This window comes from Prionailurus bengalensis, chromosome A2, assembly GCF_016509475.1.
Source record: "Prionailurus bengalensis isolate Pbe53 chromosome A2, Fcat_Pben_1.1_paternal_pri, whole genome shotgun sequence".
NCBI lineage: Eukaryota > Metazoa > Chordata > Mammalia > Carnivora > Felidae > Prionailurus > Prionailurus bengalensis.
Window position 1 is genome coordinate 62,495,658 of NC_057348.1, and position 21,086 is coordinate 62,516,743.

Sequence of the window (21,086 nt, forward strand, 5' to 3'; positions counted from 1 at the left end):
GGAGGGGAGGAGTCCGGTGGATGGCTGAATGCATTTCCGGTCTCCCTGGACCAGAAGGAGGAGGGAGGAACCGGAGGTCCCTGGTGGGAAATCAAAGCGGTGTCTCGGGGATGAGCTCGGAAGGACAGGTGGGAGTGGGGACAGCAGCCTGAGTCACGGACAGCAGCTGGGTGGACGGTAAAGTTTATTTATTTCGAGAGACAGAGCGAGAGAGAGTGGGGGATGGGGCAGAGAGAGTGGGGAGAGGATCCCAAGCAGGTTCTGTGCTGCCAGGGGCTCAATCTCACAAACTGCAAGATCGGGAGCTGAGCTGAAATCAGGAGCTGGACTGGGCCGGCTGGCCTAGTTCAGGAGGCGAGTCGAGGCTCCTGCTCTGAGAGAGGCCAGAAGAGGTCACGGGTGCTGAGCTGGCAGGAGGGGCTCTCATCGACGCGGGGTGAGGTGGGGGGGGATGTCCCCAGCAGTTCTGGCCTCTGCTCAGGCAAGCGGAATGTGGCGTTGTTCCTGGAAAAGGAGAGGGCCGACTTGGGAAGGAGGTAAAGTCATGAGTGCATCTTACAGGGGTGAGTTGGAGGGGCGGGACGTGTCTGACACCAGAGCCCCTGCGGCACTGCGTTTAACACCTTCTGTGCCGGGCACTGCCGTGGCCACCTGCGGGCAGCTTGCTACAGAGTGTCTCCCGGAGACGGGGATGGGGCTCAGCTTCCGGGCTGGGGAAGCCAGAACATGGCCTGGAGCTTGGCTGCAGCAGGGCTGTGCTGCCTGTCCCTTGGGCCGGTTGCCGTGCCGCACAGTCTGGGGTGCAGATCTGTGGGAAGCAGACATTTGCTGAGGGGAGAAAGGGGGTTCGCAGGCACATTTCTAGTGTTGCATTTCAGACGCCCATTAGGAGATCCCAGGGGTCTGAGGGGATGCTCAGGCAGTGCATGCAGGGGACAGGGGCTTAAATATGCACTCTCAGGGCCATGGAGGGCGGGCGGCAGGTGCACGGGAGTCAGGTGGGGGAGTGGGCAGGCAGGCAGGTGAGGGGGCACCAGGTAGGTGGGCAGGCAGGCTGGTGGGTGGTCAGGCCGGTGGGTGGGCCAGCACCCCGACAGCACGTGGGAGCATCTGGACTGACGCAGCCTGGGTCACCATGGAGCCCACGTCCGGGCCGTCAGTCCTGAAGGGATCTTGCCTGAACAATCCGTCTTCAGGCTAAGATGGGTCTAGCAGCACACATGGGAATCCTAGAGAGGTAAAGTGAGCCAGGGTCAGAGACTTTGTCTTGTCAGTGAGAAGACACACAACAAAACAAGACCACGAACCGGACCATGAACCAGAACATGGTAGAGGGAGGAATTCTCGGGGCTCAGGATCTGACGTAGAGCAGGAGGTAGAATCCACACCGTGGTTACCTCGAACGCCCCATGGAAAGCCGTGTTGGACAAAGACTCTGAGCTGGTTCTCTGCCACCTTGGGCCCCCACTTTCCCACACCTGGAAGGGTCCGCGCCTGGGCTGATGTCAACCCCACAGAGGTGGCCGTGTTTAGGGACCAGGGGGCGTGGACACGTCACATCCCTCTGGAGACACACTCCTGTTCTGATGGCCGTATTAAGTCTCTGCGGCAGGTGGCGTCTGAACCTGGTGGAAGGAGCCTCAGGGGACATCAGCCCATAAAATCACGTGGTGCACCACACTGCATGTTCACGGTGGTTTCTTCTGTTCCTCGTCTGTCCACGGTCACGCTGTGGGCAGCTTACATGGGCCTCTGAGGACATTCTCCTCTGCGGGGGCCTCCTTTACCTCTCACGGCGTGCCCCGGAGAGGCCCATAATAGCAAGAACCGTGCTCGTGACTGTGGAGGCTCGGACGCGTGGGGAGAGCGTGTGTTTTGTGCGCTGCAAGCCTGTCTTGAATTTGAGCGGGCACTTCGCGAGGGATGGCTGTGATCGGCCGATTGGGTCCGTAAGACCTAGATTTTTAAAAAAAAGGCCCAGGTCACCACCTATTCTAATTTAAAAAAATGGCACGTGCTCCGTGTCACAGCAAACTCTGCGATTATGATCGGGTTTAAATCAAGTGCTACTTGGACTTCGTCTTTTTTTTTTTTTGGACGTAGGCGACCTTAACAGTTATCTGTTTGCAGCGTGTTACCTAGAAACCAGGCCGATTTGTACAAAAGCAATCTGTGTGAGATCACGTTTTAGGATAGCAGCTCCTGATTAGAGGGAGCAGAAACTGAAGACACGGGGTTTAGAGCCAGCACACCCCGAACTGGGTCCGGCGGCACCACCCGATTCCCTTGACGCACAGGATTGTTAAGATGTGAGTCAAGGGAGACGGGATCCCTGGGAGAATCTTCCGAGTGTGTATCTGTCAGGATGTCAGGTCTCTACTGTTTTGCCCTTGATTTGCCCTTGATTTGACATCAAGAAGTCAGAAGAGGAACTTGATCAGGACTTCAGTCAGGGAGATGTCGGTATGGGGCTCTTGGAGTTCTGGCACACACCGTGGGGCCCCAGGTGTTTGAGGGTGGTGAGGTCGTCAAGGTCTTGTGTGCAGGTAGATAAGGGAGGACAAAGGACTGGGCGCTGGGCAGGTGGCAGTGGACACAGTGTGGAGACAATGGACAGGTGAGCAGGACCACCCAGGGGGCGGGACGGAGAGACCAGTCGGGAAGGGGAAGACAAGTCCGCTAAGGAGGGGCTTGGTCAAATGCATCAGATGCTATTGAGGGTCAGGTCCAACGAAGGCTGAGGGGCGACCTGTGGATTTCGGGTGTGGAGGTCGTTGGTGACCTCGACAGGAGTTTATTTATTTGAGGGCAGGTGGTGGAGGGGAGAGCGGCAGAGAGAGAGAGAGAGAGAGAGAGAGAGAGAGAGGGAGGGAGGAAGAATCCCAAGCAGACTCCACACTGTTAATGCAAAGCCTGACAGGGCTGGAACCCACAAACCTGGAATCATGACCTGAGCTGAGATCAAGAGTTGGACCCTCAACTGACGGAGCCACCCAATCGTTCCAAGGGGACATCACTCTTGGAGGCAGGGAGGGCCCTGTGTGAGTGGGGGACAGTGGGCAGCTGAGCCTTTGGGGTTGAGTGACTGCCAGAGGCCAGGACTAACTGGGAAAAGGGATGTGGTGGACAGAGGGAGATGCAGGGCATCGACCTCTGGAGGACTGTGGTTTCTGGAACGACAAGGCCCCAGGTGCAGCTGGCTGTGAGTGGGTGGAATCAGGTTCAGGTCAAGGTGATGGAGGGGTTTGAGGTTTAATGTCACAACGTTCTTGAGGAGACCTGCTTGGGGACACCTGGCATCTTTCTGTTTGTTTTCTGAGCTGATTGATCTCTGGTCAACATGCCTGAGTTGGGTTTAACAGCTGTATTGGAATCACCCAGGTGGGGCCGTGTCGGTGGGCCACGTCTAATTGGTGACAGACGGTCAAGATTGTTATCTGCAGAAAATGCTCTGTATCCCGCCCTGGGGAGCTACGTGAGCTCTTTCCGGGCCAGGATGGAAAGGTTGTAAATAATGACACAGACAGGACACATTTACTTAAGCATCCGACAAGCAGATCCTTGGGGTTTCACCCAAGTGTCTTTGCTTAGGCTTCTGGAACTTTCTAGAATCGGATGGTTCTTGCTCAACTGTGCGGAACCCTTATGATTCCTCTGGCGTCCGGCCTCCTATCTGACTGCATGCTGGTGAGCCGGGAGTGGGAAGGATGCTCGCAGCTTAGCGGGCAGGGAATCCTTGGGCTGGGGCCAGGCTTGGGGAAGAAAGAACACGATGGAAGAAGGTGAGGAGGGGGTGAGTGTCTGCCGAGTTAATAGGGTGCCACAGCGGAGGGGGAAAGAGGAGACCGCAGAAGGAGGTGAAACTTTGCAGGGGGAGGCCTTCCAGGCCCCGGGCGTTTGGGATCCAGAGCCCCGCGGGAGGGCATCGACGGCTGACCTTCACATGAATGGACTCTGACAGTTCATACTTAGCTTGTGGCATTTCACGGGAACTTCCCGACTCCTGAGTCAGGAAGGCAGGTGGATACTGACGTGGGGCCGGGGGGCCCCGACTCAGAGGCCTTCCCTGGACCACCGTGTGGTGCATGGTGGAGTGGGACCTCCGCTTTGCTCCTTCTGACCCCAGCAGTGCACACTCTGGTGGAAATGCTGGCCCCTCGGCAGAGGGCACGGTGACATGAAGAGAGATACCTTGTCTGGAGAGGAGACAAGTCTCTCCCGAAGACGGTACTTGGTGGACCCCTGCTGGGCAGGCCTCGCACGGGGCCCGTTGGGCGTGATTTCCCCAGAGCCTCAGGAAGGCCGGTGCCTCCGCATCCGGACTCTGGAGCGCACAACGCTTCCAGGCCTCCTCCGCCTCCTTGCTCATCCTCGTTTGTGGGGTGCCGTCCGCAGTGGAGCAGCGAGGTGTCGAGGGGGAAGAGTGAGGGCTCCGCTCTTGTTTCAGAACCCTGCGGGACGTGGAGTTAACGCCGCATCGGCACAAACAGACCCGCGTGCTCTCCGGAGGCATGAAGAGGAAGCTGGCCATCGGCATCGCTTTCATCGGTGGGTCGGGGACCGTGGTTCTGGATGAGCCGACCAGCGGGGTGGACCCCTGCTCCCGCCGCGGCATCTGGGACATTCTCCTCAAGTACCGAGAAGGTAGGAATGGGGCCGTGGCGCTGTCTTCCAGGGACGCTGTGGCGCGGGCAGAGCAAGGAAGGCCTTCTTCTGTGAGGGGCCGGGTCGTCCCCCCCGGGGGGACACATGACCTTTTCCAGAAGAAGCAGCTGTCACGAGAGCTGACAGAGATCTGTCTGTGATACAGCGTCTCTGTACTGCCTGGGATCACTTCCTTTGAGTCCCATCTTCCCAACTGACTTTGCGATGGGGTTATCAATGCAGGCTGTATGTGATTTCAATGAAGACTGTACTCCTCTCGGGGCGCCCGGGGGGCTCAGTCGGTTGAACGACCAACTCTTGATTTTGGCTCAAGTCATGATCCCAGGTTGTGGGATGGAACCCTGCGTCGGGGTCTGCACTGGGCGTAGAGCCTGCCTGGGATTCTGTCTCTGTCCCTCTCCTCCCCCACCTGCTCTGTCTCTCTCTCTCTCTAAAAAGAAAATTGAGCTCCTCTGAATTGTGTGCCATCGTGGAATCCTAGGTGATTAGAGCAGGTGTCCTTGCTGTGACGTAGGATGAGCCCTCCTTTCCTCGGGTGAGGAAACCGGGGTACGCAGAGATGGGCATGGGGTTTGCTCACAGCTATAGAGGGGGCTCGGGGAGCCCGGGTGGCTGGGGACTCCAGGCTGAGGGGTCCCTGTATCACCTGTTTTGTCCTGGGTTTCCAGTTTAGGGCGTGGGATGGGCAGATACTCACTCCCCACTTGGGACTCCTTCTGTGATCCTGACAGCCTCGGAGCATTGCCCCGGTGTTTCACACAGAAACACCCCAGTCGGGAAGGAAGCAGGGGGAACAGGGTGACTTAGCTTGTGACTATGGAGTCTGGAGAAACTCTGCTTTGCTTTTCTCTCTTCCCTTTTGAGTACAAGACCTGACTTGACCTGAGCCTTCTCCTCCCTGGGGGAGATTAGGATTTACTGCTTAAGAAATACACAGAGCGGGGGCACCTGGGGGGGCTCAGGCGCTGAAGCGTCCGACTTCGGCTTGGGTCATGATTTCACGGTTCGTGGGTTCGAGCCCCGTGTCAGGCTCTGTGCTGATGGCTCGGGGCCTGGAGCCTGCTTGGGATTCTGCGTCTCTCTCTCTCTCTCTGCCCCTCCCCCACTCGCTTGTGTTCTCTCTCAAAATAAATAAATAAATTAAAAAAAAAAAAAAAGAAAGACTCAGAGAAGGAACCAGAAAGAAGCCCTGTATTCTTAGCACTCAGAGGGCCGCTCCCAGAGGACCCAGGCCATCACGTGTCTCCTCAGGAAGGAAAGATACTTCATCCTAAGGCTGGGCTCAGGGAGGAAGATGGCACTAAGGAAACGTGAAATAACAATCCTGTTCCTTTTGGTTCCAGAAACGTAGGGGGGGGTGTGGATGCAGAAGACAGAGAAGAAGCAGGGAAATGGAATGAGCAGATGGTGGCTTTCTGTTCCCTTCTGGGTGTGGGCCTGGGATGGGGTGGGGCTGTACCACCACCAGGGGGTGACCCGGGAGGGGGGTGGGGCAGTACCATCAGGGGTGACCCTGGCCAGGGGTGAAGCTGTGTCAGTGGCTTGGGCTCATCTGACCTCCTGCAGCCTCACTGCTGTTTTGGAGGCCCAGCGGAGCGCTGGGGCCAGGGAGGTGCCCATGGTCCACATCCCACACATTCACGGGTGCCAGGCTTTGGCACTGAGGGGGAGACACGTCTGTCAGAGATTCTGACTGCGTCAGCAGGGCAGAGGCCCAGAGAGTGGGGAACACTCTGTGCTCAGACCTGACCCTTTCTGGGCCTTGCCTAAGCTCCCAGGGTCATCTGGAGACCACAGCACAAGAGATCCTGACCCTTGCCCATAAAATGGGAGCCCCTGAACCTCTGTGCCAGAGACCCTGAGCCCCACTTAAGGGAAGGAGGAAACAGAGATAAGCTAATTAATTAATTTATTAATATTCATTTATTGTTGAGAGAGAGACAGAGCGTGAATGGGGGAGGGGCAGAGAGAGAGAGGGAGACACAGAACCCGAAACAGGCTCCAAGCTCTGAGCTGTCAGCACAGAGCCCAACACGGGGCTCGAACTCACAAACTGTGAGATATTGACCAGAACCGAAGTCGGACGCTCAAACTCCTGAGCCCCCAGGCTCCCCGAGATAAGGCTAATTTAAACTGCACTAAGTCATTTCCCTGCCACTCCTGAGTTGGGGCTGATGAAGAAGATGTGCCAGCAGCCGACCAGCACACAGCTTCCATCGTCCCCGAAAGCGTGAGTTGCGGTATGCATCAGCTAGCAAGGCTGCTGTTCTCCCACACTTTAAAAACTAGAGATGGAATCTTCCAGGGTTGAGTCATGAACACAACAGTATCTCTGGACAGAAAGCCGATGCGATAGAATGTCCCATCCCGTTGTTATAACTTACTTGTTTTCTCACTGTCCTTGGTCGGCAAGCAGTGATTTCTGTCTCCAAAAAGGACACCCAGAGGGCTGGCTGTTTTGTCTCAAAGGCGGGCCGCTCTGACTCAGGGTAGTGAGAGGTAAGCAGCTGAGTTAGGTGGTCCCTCTAGGAAAACATGTGCTCAGGAATCAGAATGGATCGCTGATTCTGGAAAGAGCCCCACACTCCCGGGTGACCATGCTGTAGCTTTGTGAAGCAGATGTAAGGACTGAACAAAAACAGTTGTTCCCTGCTGAGTAGAAAGAGGGTTTTCTGCCTGCACACCAGCGCCTGCAGGGCTCGGTTGGCCTGGGGCTTTATCCGCGTGTTCCCTGCCTTCCTGGGCTCCCTTGGAAGAATGAGGAAGGACAGGATGCCCGGACAAATTAGCACGGAACTACCTAATTCTCCGACTCACACTCTCGCTGCACATGACCCTGGAGAAACGATCACATTCCTGTGTGTGTGAGTGTTTCTGCGTGTAGGGTTTTGGGAGAAGTAAGTGTACTGTGGACGAAAGCGTGTGGCTCCATATCTGGTCCTTGGGTGCTCGGTCAGTGAGCTTGTCGTTGCTATCATTAAAATAGACAAGAGGAGGGGCACCTGGATGGCTCAGTAGATTAAGCATCAGACTTTGGTTCAGGTCATGATCTCACAGTCTGTGGGATCGAGCCCCGCGTCGGGCTCTGTGCTGACAGCTCGGGCCCTGGAGCCTGCTTCGGATGCTGTGTCTCCCTCTCTCTGCCCCTCCCCTGCTCATACTCTCTCTCTCTCTCTCTCAAACTGAATAAAACATTTAAACAATTTTTTTTTTAAGAATAAAAGCACATGAGGGGCACCTGGGTGGCTCAGTTGGTTGAGCGCCAGACCTCGGCTCAGGTCATGATCTCACGGTCCATGAGTTCGAGCCCTGCGTCAGGCTCTGTGCTGACAGCTCGGAGCCTGGAGCCTGGTTTGGATTCTGTGTCTCCCTCTCTCTCTGCCCCTCTCCTGCTCACGATCTGTGTCTCTGTTTCTCAAAAATGAATAAATGTTAAAAAAAAAAAGACAAATTTAAAATAGACAAGAGGAGGTGGAGGTGGGGGATACCACTTTTGGAAGGAGGGGCATGGAACATACCACGGAATCCATGAGAGACAGGAAAGCAGCATCTTATAAAGTAATGCTTTGCAGTTTGGGGGATGTGTCTTCTTATCCCCTGAGAGACCATCCTGGGTCGATAATCAATATCTCTGGACTTAATATACTTCTATTTTTTTTGGAATGTAAGTTCTGTTTGACGTTTATTTTTAGACCATTGTCTGGTGTGGGAATGCATCACCCCAAGTGTAGGTTGCACTAATCCCAGGGTCTAACTGGCCCCGAATCCCAGATCAGGGACTGAGCAATTTTTAGTAACCTCGAAGGACCTCTGGATGGGAGGTTGGCCTTGATCTTTGGGACACAGCTGTGGTGAGGGCGGTCATGGCACCCACTTGTTGCGCTGGGGTCTACATTTCATGGTTTCCTTTTGGATGCCTTTATCTATCTATCTATCTATTTATTTAATGAATTGGGGAGACTAGTCTTTTCATCTTTCTGCTTTATTAAAAAACATCAAATCAGGGTTCCTGGGTGGCTCAGTTGCTTGAGCGTTCAACTTCGGCTCAGGTCATGGTCTCACGGTTCGTGGGTTTGACCCCCACATCCGGCTCTGTGCTGAGAGCTCGGAGCCTGGAGCCTGCTTCAGATTCTGTCTCTCTCTCTCTCTCTCTCTCTGTCTCTCTCTGCCCCTCCCCTGCTCAAGCTCTGTCTCTCTCTGTCTCAAAAATAAACATTAAATAAAAACAAACATCAAAAAAATTAGTGATGGGCTTTCAGTCGTGTCCGGGATCCCCTGGGGGCCTTCCTGGTGCCCGTTCTGACGCCCCTGCCTTGGGACGCAGGTCGGACCATCATCTTCACGACCCACCACCTGGATGAGGCTGAGGCGCTCGGTGACCGTGTGGCCCTCCTGCAGCATGGCCGGCTCCGCTGCTGCGGTCCCCCCTTCTGCCTGACCCAGGCCTACGGCCAGGGACTTAGCCTGACGCTCAGCAAGCAGGTACGACGCACAGTGACCTAGGTATGTGGGAGAAATGCCCTTCCTGTGTGGGGCAGAGGAGACAAATTTGGCCATCCTGTGACAGAGTTTTACACTTCGGACTCAAATCAACTGAACGAATATTGATTCTGAGTCCAGTGTTGCCCGTAATGCTGCTGTCCTATGAAGGGAGGCCTGAGGGCCTTGGGGTCTCAGTACATGTGGAGGAAAGGGTGTACCTGAGAATGAAAACATGGTCACTGTGGTGTGTGCACAGCATGGTCAGGAGCCGGCAAGGTGGGGGTCTGCTGTGGGCTCCTGGTGGTCAGGGAAGGGGGGCACTGAGCTGCAGACTGCGTTTCCTGGTGGCCCCGGACAGGGACTTACCGTGTTATGGGTGGACTGGAGAGGGAGTCGGTAATTGAGTGGAAGTCTCTGTACACAGCGGCCTGGATGCCAGAAGAAATCCCCCAGGGCTGAGCGGAGCAATTAGCCCCTGTGACCCCAGTGCATTTGCACTGACAGAGGCATCAGATGAGGCTCAAAAGTACCTGATTGGTAACAGCATCCGCTGGGTCTGGCCAAGCAGTATCGTAGCCCAGATGCTCTACAAGTATTTTTCTTCTTATTTTTTTAAATGTTTATTTATTTTTGAGAGTTGAGAGCAAGAGAGAGACAGAGAGTGAGCAGGGGAGGGGCAGAGAGACGGGGAGACACAGAATCTGAAGCAGGCTCCAGGCTCTGAACTGTCAGCACAGAGCCCCACACTGGGCTCAAACCTGTGAACTGTGAGATCATGACCTGAGCCGAAGTTGGACACTTAAGTGACTGAGCCACCCAGGCGCCCCTGGAAGTATTTTTCTGACAGTGACTGTTCTTTTTGGAGGCTAAAGCTTTATGATAATGTAGTGAGGGACCTCCGGGGTAAAAGGTACATTTCAGAGGTCCTGTCAACTGGAGCCTGGCAGAGGTGGCTGTGGGGTTGGGATGCAGGGGCTGTGGGCCCTGAGTCAAGGTTCCTGCTTCCTCTCTGACTTGGGTAAAGTATCTTGCTGTCCCAAGGTGCCTCCTTCCCTCCGTGGTTGGATCCTTGTCTCCCCTTTAAGAAGACCCAGCCCTGTATCCTGTAGTCCCCTTGCTAGGATTGTCCCCAGGCTCAGGGGGCCTCTGTGCGTATAGCCCTCCCCAGGCCTGTCCGAGGAGCCTGGTGACCACGGCCAAGATGGGCGTGCGGGTCTCACCTTGTTGGAATTACCACCAGAGATTTATTTTTAAAAAGGAAGAAGAACAGGGGAGCCTGGGTGGCTTGGTCGGTTACACACCCAACTCTTGGTTTCTGCTCAGCTCATGATCTTATGGTTTGTGAGTTTGAGCCCCATGTCGGGCTATGCACTGACGGCGTGGAGACTGCTTGGGATTCTCTCTCTCTCTCTCTCTCTCTCTCTCTCTCTTTCTCTCACTCTCTCTCTCTCAAAAATAAAATAAAATAAACTTAAATAAATAAAAAGAAGAAGTACACCGTGTCCTAGAAATGCCCGTGGCTTAAATGATATTTCTCGACGTCGCTGCTTTGAATTGGAATTTCAGACGTGGCCTCAGATGACGTAAAGTCGGTATTTTTGGATTAACGAGCCTTGCCGTTTTCTCGCCCCCTCTGTGGGACGGCTAGCCTTCTGCTCCGGAGACCGATGACCTGAAGCACGCCACTCGTGCCACGTCTCTGATCCAGACCTACATCCCTCAAGCCTTCCTCAAAGACAGCAGCGGGGCTGAGCTGGTCTACGGCATTCCCAAGGATGCGGACAGAGCCTGCTTCAAAGGGCTGTTCCAGACCCTGGAGCAGAACCTCGACCATCTGCATCTGACCGGCTTCGGGATTTCAGATGCCACACTGGAAGAGGTACGTTCAGCTGGTCGGGTGCGCTTTTGACTGACTACGTTTGGTTTGCCACCCTGCGTCGGTGGTGAGGCGGGGGTAAGGCAGCGGGGAGGGCGCGTGACGGAGAACATGGCCGATTTATTGTTTCCAGGGTCTGATCAGTGCCACACACCACGTAAGCCAATATGGACCGGAGCACGCCCCATGGGTCACTATCGTTCTTTAGGGAAAATCCGCATTTTTAGATTTGAGAGCTTTGATGTCTTTACTCTGGAGTCGTTACACGTCTGAACACTTGTCAGTAGTCGGGAGGTGGCTTGCCTTGTCTCCTCATCTGGAGACCCCCTGACTTTCTCCGTGGACCTGCTTCTGTTTGGAAGCCCATGGCTCCACACTGGGCAGAGGAGGAGATGTGCAGAAGGTCAGGCTCGCGGACGTTGCTGGCTCCTGGCGAGCCCCATGCTGCCCCCCAGTCACTTGGGACTTTCCTGTCACTTTCCTTACGCTTCCTGTCACTTGGGACTGAGCCGGCTGATGTCCACCTTTCAGTGTGGTTTCTCTGACCAGCGGGAGGCCGACCCAGGCATTTCCTCCAGGATGGCCGTGGGTGTAGCTGAACCCAAGGCGAGCCTTGCTTTGGGGCCTGGAGCTCGGCGAGCCTCAGCTGAGTTGTGATTTTCCCTCATTTATTATCTATAGAAAGTGCTGCAGATTTAGAATGAAAATCCATGATGCAGAGGGGAAATCTGGGCAGAGTCTCGGAGCCCTCTGTCTTCGTGAGGCAAGAATAGTCCTAGGAGCTGATGAAGTTTGTGGTTTGCAGCCAGCACTCAGAGTCGGAAATATTAGAGACCTTACAGAACCACGAGAATGGAAAGATCGTGACTTCTAGAATGTCGGAGCTGGGGTGCCTGAGGGGCTCAGTAGGCTGAGCTTCTGACTCTTGATTTCAGCTCAGCTCATGATCCCAGGGTCCTGGGGTTGATCCAGCCCAGTGTCAGGCTCTGTGCTGAGCATGTAGCCTGCTTGGGATCTTCTCTCTCTCTCTCTTTCTCTCTCTCTCTCTCTCTGCCTCTCCTTTGCTCTCCTCCCTCCCCTCCCCCCCCACCCCCGCCACCGCCCGCCAAATAAATAAGCAAACTTAGGAAAGAAAAGAAGAAAGTCACAGCCTGAACTTTGGGCTGTGTTTCAGAACGGATTCGGGGGGCTGGGTTAGCAACGTGACAGAAACAGCAACCACGTGTGTGGGAATCAGTGTAGATAGTGGCCGCAGCAACTTTTGTCTGGAATAAAATGGTCACAAAAGATGGTAAAATGTAACAAGATTTACCGTATATTGTTTTTTTAAAAAAATTTTTTTAATGTTTATTTATTTTTGAGACAGAGAGAGATAGAGCATGAGCAGGGGAGGGGCAGAGAGAGAGAGGGAGACACAGAATCCGAAGCAGGCTCCAGGCTCCGAGCTGTCAACACAGAGCCTGACGCGGGGCTCGAACTCACAGACTGTGAGGTCGTGACCTGAGCTGAAGTCGGACGCTTAACCGACTGAGCCGCCCAGGTGCCCTAAGATTTACCGTATTTTAATATGTAGTATGTATAACTAAGTATTTTCTAAATGAACCGCGAGCAGGACCCTTGTAAAGATACGTCCAGCGTCTGGGACTAGAGCATCGTAGTGGAAAGGGTGTGAGCTCTGCCCCCGCCGGTTCTAATCCAAATCCTTTTCCTTCCAATATCTAGGGCCTTGGGTACATCATTCTCTACTCGTGTGAGGCTGGGGGTTTTGATCTTTGAAATGGAGTGACTGCAGCAGCTTACTTGGTTATTCTAGGGCTTTGCCATAACACTTCCTGCTCAGAACAAGCCTGTCAGCAATGGTAAAGGTTCTTCCTGCCTGTGGAAACACAGGGAGTGACATCATTGTCACAGCTTTGGAATGTCATGGAAGGAAGTCGTATCCGTGCTCCAGGGAAACGTGCCAGCTGCCGCGTCTGCGAGCTGGTAGTTGTGACAGTTGGGAACCTTGCGCTCACTGTTTTCCTGCACACGCAGGGACCCACCACCTTTGAGAGTCGTCTTACCAGTTTGGGTCGCTTGAAATGGAAAAAGATGGGCGCCAGCATGGCTCAGGAGGTTAACATCCGACTTGGGCTCAGGTCATGATCTGAGGGGGTCTGTGCTGACAGCTCAGAGCCTGGACCCTGCTTTGGATTCTGTGTCTCCCTCTCTCTCTGCCTCTGCCCTGCTTGTGCTCTCCATCTCTCTCTCTCAATAAATAAATAAATAAATAAACATTAAAAATATTTTTTAAAAAAAGGAAAAAAAAATTCTTTTGTTCTTTGTTTTAATTTTATTTTGGTCTTTCCTAATTGCTTTTATTTTCTCAGTGAAATGGGAAAGAAAGGCATCAGCCGTACATGAGCACGGGGAGATTTACCGACAATAATTTCCTTTGCATCGTAAGGTGGGGGCATGGCCCGTGGAGCCCAGACTTGCTGTGTGGGTCTGTGGCCCAGCATCCCCGGGCTCCCCGGGGCGGGGGGGGGGGGGGAGGGTTACCAGATGCCTGGTGTCTTGTTCGAGGCTGAGGGGGTCCTCAGGCTCAGCTGATTCTCTGCCCCGAGAAGAGGGCACAGGTGCATGCGGGGGTATGGGCCCACCTTTTGGACCAAACCCACTTACGGATGCTGTAAGGAGCGTTCATGGTCAGCTTCTGTACACTTGCATACTCACAGGTGAACACACATGGCAGGGAGAACCAGCTTCGTGGAAGTGGCATCTCGTCTGTCGCCAGTGACGTAGGAGAGCCGATGCGTCCTGTGACCGTTCTCGTTAGGTAGAGTACGGTTCTGTGGAACACTTGGCTTGACTGTTTTAGGAATTCAGACATCACAGGGAAAAGTGGTGAGGGGTCTGTATGTTCCATGTGGACGCTTAGCTTTTAATGTTTTGTTAATCATTATGTATGTTTAGAGAAATGGCATATAGAAAATTCTTCTGTGTTTTTCTTTGTGTTTCTGTCCCTCCCTTCCTTCTCTCTTCCTTCCCTCCCTCCTCCCCTCCCCTCTTCCTTTCCCCCCTCTTCCTCCCCTCCTCCCTTCCTCTCCTCCCCTCCCCTCTTCCTTCCCTCCCCTCTTCCTTCCCTCCCTCTTCCTCCCCTCTTCCTTCCCTCCCTCTTCCTCTCCTTCCTCCCCTCCCCTCCCCTCTTCCTTCCCTTGCCTCTTCCTTCCCTCCCTCTTCCTTCTCTCCTCTTCCTTTCTCCCCTCCCCTCTTCCTTTCCTCTCTCTTCCTCCCCTCCTCCCTTCCTCTCTTCTTCTCCCCTCCTCCTTCCCTTCCCTCTTCCTTCCCTCCCTCTTCCTCCCCTCAATCTTCCTCCCCTCCTTCCTCCCCTCCCCTCTCCCCTTCCCTCCCTCTTCTTCCCCTTCCCTCCCTCTTCTTCCCCTCCCTCCTCCCCCTCCCCTCCCTCTTCCCCCTCCCCTCCCTCCTCCCCTTCCCTTCATCCCTCCCTCCTTTTTCTCCTCCCCCCACCCTCTTCCCCTCTTCTCCCTACCCCTTCCTCACTATCCTTACCTCCCCTCCCTCCCTCTCACCCTCACTCCCTCCTTCCTTTTCTGCCAAATGATCAGGTCTAGCTGCATTTCCAGCCACAGCCCTGGATTAAATCAGAGACTTCTGGAGCAGAGAAGGTGTCAGCTCTGCCTTTTACTTGTTTGTGCGTGCTGATAGGGCTTGTTTTAGCTGCCAGAATCTTCTTTAAGCCACTCGTCTCCTTTATAAGTGTGGTTTTAGTAAAAGCTAGACAAATCAATGGGAAATTGACTTACACGAGCCACAGAAAGCTGTCACTTGTGGGGCCCAAGGGCCCAGTGAGGCGGCCTCTGTCACTGCGGACCCGCTGCCCCTGGCTGATGCAGGACGCCTTCCATATTAGGAATGCCCACCTTCTGACAGGGTTTAGTGGGAGTGGAAACCGAGGTCCCCGGGGTGGTGATTACTCTCCCCCAGGGCAGTCCCCAAGGTTCGGACTGAATCTAGGGAGAGTCTCAGCACCCGGACCGCAGAGCCCCGGGTTGGAATCCATTCTCCAGGCCATTGGCCAAATATGTCCCTGGGAGTTGTGAGAGCCACAGGGTGGGGTTGATGGAAGGGGCTCCTGGCAAAGCCTGAAATGCCCATGAAATGCCCAGGGAGCCAGACTCGGAAGGGCTGGAGGGCTGGGTGGTGCTGGTTGGTCTTTCTGCCACCCTCCTGGATGGTGAGTTCCCCTGGGGCCTTCGTGCCCATGGACCTCTCCGGGGCTGGGAGCTGGTTTTGTGTGTGTGTGGGGGGGTGCCTCCTTCCCACACCCTGACTCACTGACAGCCTGGCCTGGCCTCCCCTGCCCGGGGGTCCTTCCTTTCATGGCTGATGTCTGTCCCCTTCCCTGTCCTCCACCCTGGAGAGAGGAGACTGTGGAGGAAGTCTCATGGCACCATGCCCAGAATCTTAAGTCAGGTTTAAAATTTTCTGGCCTGTGCCACTTTGTAACAGGAGTTACCCCAACTAATGATACCGATCTTAAGTGGTGTCCATTTCCCCATAACCTTTGCTTCTATGGCTGCCTAATTTCTGTTTAAAAGCCTTCCTGGGGCACCTCAGTCTGTTGAGCATCTGATTCTGTTTTGGTTCAGGTCATGATCTCACAGTTCATTAGATCGAGCCCCGCATTGGGCTCTGCATTCACAGTGCGAAGCCTGCTTGGGGGTCTCTCTCTCTGCCCCTCCCCTCCTCACTCTTCTCTCTCAAAATAAATAAACAAACAAAAAAAAAGCCTCCAGGATACAGTTCGTCCTGCAGGCCCTGAGTGCGGTGGGAGCAGCTGGGTCGGGGAGCAGCCCGCGTGTGGCTGGAACCCCATTCTTCTCCTCAATGAAACAGAAATTTCTTCCCTAACGTTCTCAACACCGTTTCTGTTTGGATCAGATAATGCGATAACCCTCAGAACAGGTGACAAACCGCAGGAAGTCATGCAAAGGTGAGGACTTCTCTGCATCACTTTCACTGCATTTAAATCCAGAATACACGTGCTGTGGGGTATTTGGAAAGTAAGCGTTTCTGTATTTTAGCCCTTCTGTATTTTTAGTGTTATCATAGGTATTTAATCACAGCACAGCTTCTAGAAATTCTTTGTTTTCAAATTTTAATGTTTATTTTTCAGAGAGAGACAGAGTGTGAGCGGGGGAGGGACAGAGAGAGGGAGACACAGAATCTGAAGCAGGCTCTAGGCTCCGAACTGTCAGCACAGAGCCCGACGCGGGGCTCGAACCCACAAACCGCGAGATCATGACCTGAGTGGAAGTCGGACACTTAACAGACTGAGCCACCCAGGCGCCCCTAAAGATTCTAAAGTGATCTTTACACACAATGTGGGGCTCGAACTTATAACCCCGATATCGGGAGTCACACACTCCGCCACTGAGCCAGCCAGGTGGTCCTTGAAAATTCTTTTTATGCTAATTCCCTAAATATTCCTATTTCTGATTTGTATTTCCCTTTATTCTCCAAAATATTCTTTTTAAAGATTTTTAGGGGCGCCTGGGTGGCACAGTCGGTTAAGCGTCCGACTTCAGCCAGGTCATGATCTCGTGGTCCGTGAGTTCGAGCCCCGCGTCGGGCTCTGGGCTGATGGCTCAGAGCCTGGAGCCTGTTTCCGATTCTGTGTCTCCCTCTCTCTCTGCCCCTCCCCCGTTCATGCTCTGTCTCTCTCTGTCCCGAAAAAAAAATTAAAAAAAACAAATAAAAATTAAAAAAAAAGATTTTTATTTCTGAGTAATCTCTACACCTAATATGGAGCTCAAACTCACAACCTCAAGATCCACACCCTCCATCATCTGAGCCAGCTGGGTGCCCCCAAAATATTCTTATCTATACCCCTTGATGCACCTTTTGGAAATTTCTTAATCTGTCTCCTCTTTGTCCTGTTTTCTTTTCCATTCTTTATTTTTGAAGTTGCATATAGGAAAACCCACTCAGTAAATTTTGGCAAAGGCATGGGGTCGTGGGACTATCACCAAAATCTGGATACAGAGGGAGTCCATCATTACTGCCTGCTTCAGGGAGTAATTCCTTCATGCACCTTGCTTCTCTGCAACCCGCTGTTTGTTTTTCCCCCAGATCCCCCCACCCCCCACCCGGCCCCTTGATGCTCATCCCCCAAAAACAAGCCCAACCGGAAGCAGCAGAACCAGTCACACAATTACTTGGGACAGTGATTTCTACCTGCCATACTTAGTACATGCTTTGCACATAATAGGTGCTAACAGGTATTGGTTAGAGGCTCATGTGTCTTTCTTTTCTCTTGCACACACGCAGGTGCTCAAAAAGAACCCATCTGTCTTAAGGGCAACCATAAACAACCATCTGAAATACAGATTTAACAAGATAGAATATTACAGCCTATGTGGGCTTGTTTGAGAACGGGATCTTAAATTGAAAAAAGATTAAGCCTTTTAAAAACTTTCTTTTGTTTGATGGAGTCTATAAAATATCTATCTCAACCAATTTTGTCTCCTTACAGCGGGCAAGTATCGACTTTCTTGTCTTGTGTCTGTTATCGATCCACCGTCAGTGTGGATAAGCACCCTGCACGTGCTTTCCCTTTGTTCGCCTGTGCGGTGCCTGACAACTTACAGCAGGTGCATGGGGCCCTGTCCAGGGATGCTCCTGACTCTAGCTAGAGAGCAGATTTCATTTTCTTTTTCTTTTTTTAATGTTTATTTATATTTGAGAGAGAGAGAGAGAGAGAGAGTGCATGGGAGAGGGTCAGAGAGAGAGGAAGACACAGAATCAGAAGCAGGCTCCAAGCTCCCAGCTGTCAGCACAGAACCCGACATGAGGCTCGAACCCATGAACTGTGAGATCGTGACCCGAGCCGAAGTCAGACGCTTAACCGACTGAGCCACCCAGGCACCCTGAGCAGATTTCATTTTAAACTGCAGTAAATTCCTTGTAACTCATGGCCCCTAAAGAGACCCCCAAGCCAGTGAGGCTGAGATGTCAAATCTGATCATATAGCCACCATGCGTGGAGTGTGTTTGCTTTGCATGGTGGGGGACCAGGGAGAGCTGGAGCCCCCTGGGTGTGCACAGGAATTACCTTTGCAGCCAGCTCGGAAGCCAAGGCAAAATCTTTTCATGTCATGCAAATGGAGTGATTCTTAGTGGTGCGTTTTTTTTGATTTTTAAATATGTTTATTTATCTAGTTTTGTGAGAGAGGATGTGAATGGGGGAGGAGCAGAGGGAGAGAGAGAGGGGGGGGGCGGGGGGCAGAGAATCCCAAACCGGCTCCAGGCTCTGAGCTGTCAGCGCAGAGCCCGACGCGGGGCTCGTTCGCGAACCATGAGACCATGACCTGAGCCGAAGTCGGATGCTCAGCTGACCGAGCCACCCAGGCACCCGCCTGAAGACTATTTAAAAAAAATTTTTTTTAAACATTTATTTTATTATTGAGAGACAGAGACAGAGCATGAGCTGGGCAGAGAGAGGAGAACACACAGAATCAGAAGCAGCCTCCAGGCTCCGAGCTGTCAGCACAGAGCCCGACGTGGGGCTCGAACTCACAGACTGTGAGATCATGACCCAAGCTGAAGTTAGACACTTAACCAACTGAGCCACCCGGGCACCCCCTGAAGACTCTTTAAATTCTCAGTCTTCATCCCGCTGCTTTGCCCCTCCCCCCATGTTCCTGGCCTGAAACAGTTACGACCATGACATCAGTCAGGTGGTGGTTTCTCTTGTTCTGTAACTCATCCTGCATCTTTTCCGTTGGCATTAGACAGAAACGGAATGCTTTTCTTCACCGTGTTTGTTTATTTGTATCGGTAAGGATCACCGTATGCAGTGAGCCAGAATTTGCTGCGATCCTAATTTGCTTGGGTGCCGGGGTCCTACCAGGTTTAGCCCCTGGCGCTCCTTCGTGGTGACTCTGTGCCCTAACACATCCCCACGATCTTCCAGTGTCATCTTATGTTCTGACGTCACCAGGTGCTCTAGGCACCCGAAGTGCATTTCCCCGCCTGGCCCTAGAATCGGCTGTTTCTGCAAGGGGGCCTGGCTGTAGGTGCACACGTGGTGTGGGGTGACACTGCTCCTGTCCTGACCTGGGGGTGGCTGGACAGTCTCCATTTGCTGCTCTTTCTCCCCTCATGGTGAAAGCCAGGGGTTCACCTCAACGGGGAAAGCCCCCCAGGGCCAGGCCAGCCACACTGGGTTCCTCGAGTGTCCCCTCTTCGTCTTTGTCTCTCCCTCCCTGACCGGGGCAGACTCAGCTTCCGTATCGGAGGCTGTCCCCTTGTTTGCCCAATCCGCCCACACCTGTGGAGCACCACAGCTTTAATGCCCCCTGGATGGAACCTGCGCCCCCCCCAGCCCCTCCTGGGTGCCCCAGCCCCAATCTGGTGTGTTCTTCCTGCAGCCGCTGAAAGCCAAGGAGCTGCCTCCCTTCCCCCCTCGGGTCTGCCTGAGAGGGAAGGGACAAGGGGGAGGGGAGGATGCTGGCCCCAACAGGTTCCTTCTGTCACCTGACACCCTGTGTTTTCTCCTTGGGGGACAATAAACCCAGTAATTTCAGGATTCTTCATTTGGAGACTTAGGTCTTTAAAATTCTTTTTTTAAAGTTTATTTATTTTGAGAGAATGAGATTGAGAGTGAGGTAGGGGCGGAGAAAGAGGAGGAGAGAGAGAGAGAGAATCCCAAGCAGGCTTTGCACTGTCAGCACAGAAGCCGGGCGGGGCTCGACCTCACGAACCATGAGACCATGACCTGAGCCAAAATCAAGTGTCGGACACTCAACTGACTGTGCCATCTGGGCGCCCCAGGTCTTTTAAATTTAGAGCAGACTCAGGTTCTTACCGCTTGCTCTAAGCCTGGTGTCAGCTCGGTGCCGAACGTGCTATTTGCCCTCTGACTGCCGTGCTGGCCCGTCATTTCATGTTGTGTGGGGGGGAAAAAAGCCATCACAGGGCAGTGTGGATCCAACCCAAGCTTGGCCTTATCAAATTTAGAAACGCACTGAAGTTGAAGTCCTCATCCCCTTGTGCAGAAGGAGACTGAGGGACTGCATGTGAGAAAGGGGCCCCGTCGCCCAAAGTCGGGAATTGGAGTTCAGTTGTGGCAGACGCCAAAACCCTCCACCCGCGCTTCTGACTGGTACCGTCTCTCCGGTGTCTGGGGACGCATCACACCAACGGCCCTTGTTTCCAAGCTGCACCGATGGTGCGTGGTTCTGCGGTGGACTGAACAAAGGCCCTGAGCATGTCTGCATCCTAATCCCCGGAATCCCTGGTTGTCTGCTGCACAGATCTTATGACGGGAAGGCTATCCTGGATTATCGGTGTGGAGCCGTGTACTGAGTAGTGTGTTCGTCAGAAGGACATGTGAAGGTCAGATGGATGGAAGGAGAGGTCTTGGTGGAGGCAGGGATTGGGGTGATGTGCTTTGAACACGGAGCACGGGGCTGTGAGCATGTAGGCGGCCACTAGAAGCTGAAAAAGGCAAGGGGTTCATTCTCCCGTGGGGTCCGTGGAAGGAACCAGCCCCAGGTTATCAGATGATAAGCCGCTGTTACTTTCCATCCACGTTTGTGGTCATCTGTTCCAACAGAGATCGGGAATGAATAGACGCTCCTGTGAAATGGTAGACTCTTAACCATATGCACCGTGTGGCCTGCCAAGGGGCAGATCTGCGCAGACTCCTACGTCTGGAGAGGACTAGCCAGTGACTCTCCTGTTCCTTACCACGTAGGCTCTCCCACGGTTTTATCTTCTGCTTCTTAAAACTGTTACTTTTGGGAAAATGAAAACAAAACGAAACCACAGCACAGTTTACATTTTGGTCCAACTTTGGGCACCGTCCCTGCGCTGATGTCATCTGTTGGTTAGGACAATGCCATCATTGTCTTGCAGAGTCGGTCGCCTTCATGCATTTCCCCAGCATCTCAGCTGAAGACACCTTGCACTGCCCATCTCTGGGACACAGTCCATCAAATGGACACTTTAAATGCAGGTCAAGTTGGGGGTCTGAGACTACTTGGCGGTGGGGTACA

General features: G+C 53.4%; 1 protein-coding gene across 1 annotated transcript in view; it reads left to right on the forward strand.

Moving 5' to 3' along the window:
• ABCA13 (ATP binding cassette subfamily A member 13) overlaps positions 1-21,086 on the forward strand; it is a 114,058-nt gene that overhangs the window by 18,923 nt on the left and 74,049 nt on the right. The window contains exons 8-10 of the mRNA XM_043588436.1: positions 4,448-4,644; positions 8,990-9,147; positions 10,796-11,026. Of these exons, the coding sequence (XP_043444371.1) occupies positions 4,448-4,644; positions 8,990-9,147; positions 10,796-11,026 (586 nt within the window). The remainder of the gene's footprint in view (positions 1-4,447; positions 4,645-8,989; positions 9,148-10,795; positions 11,027-21,086) is intronic.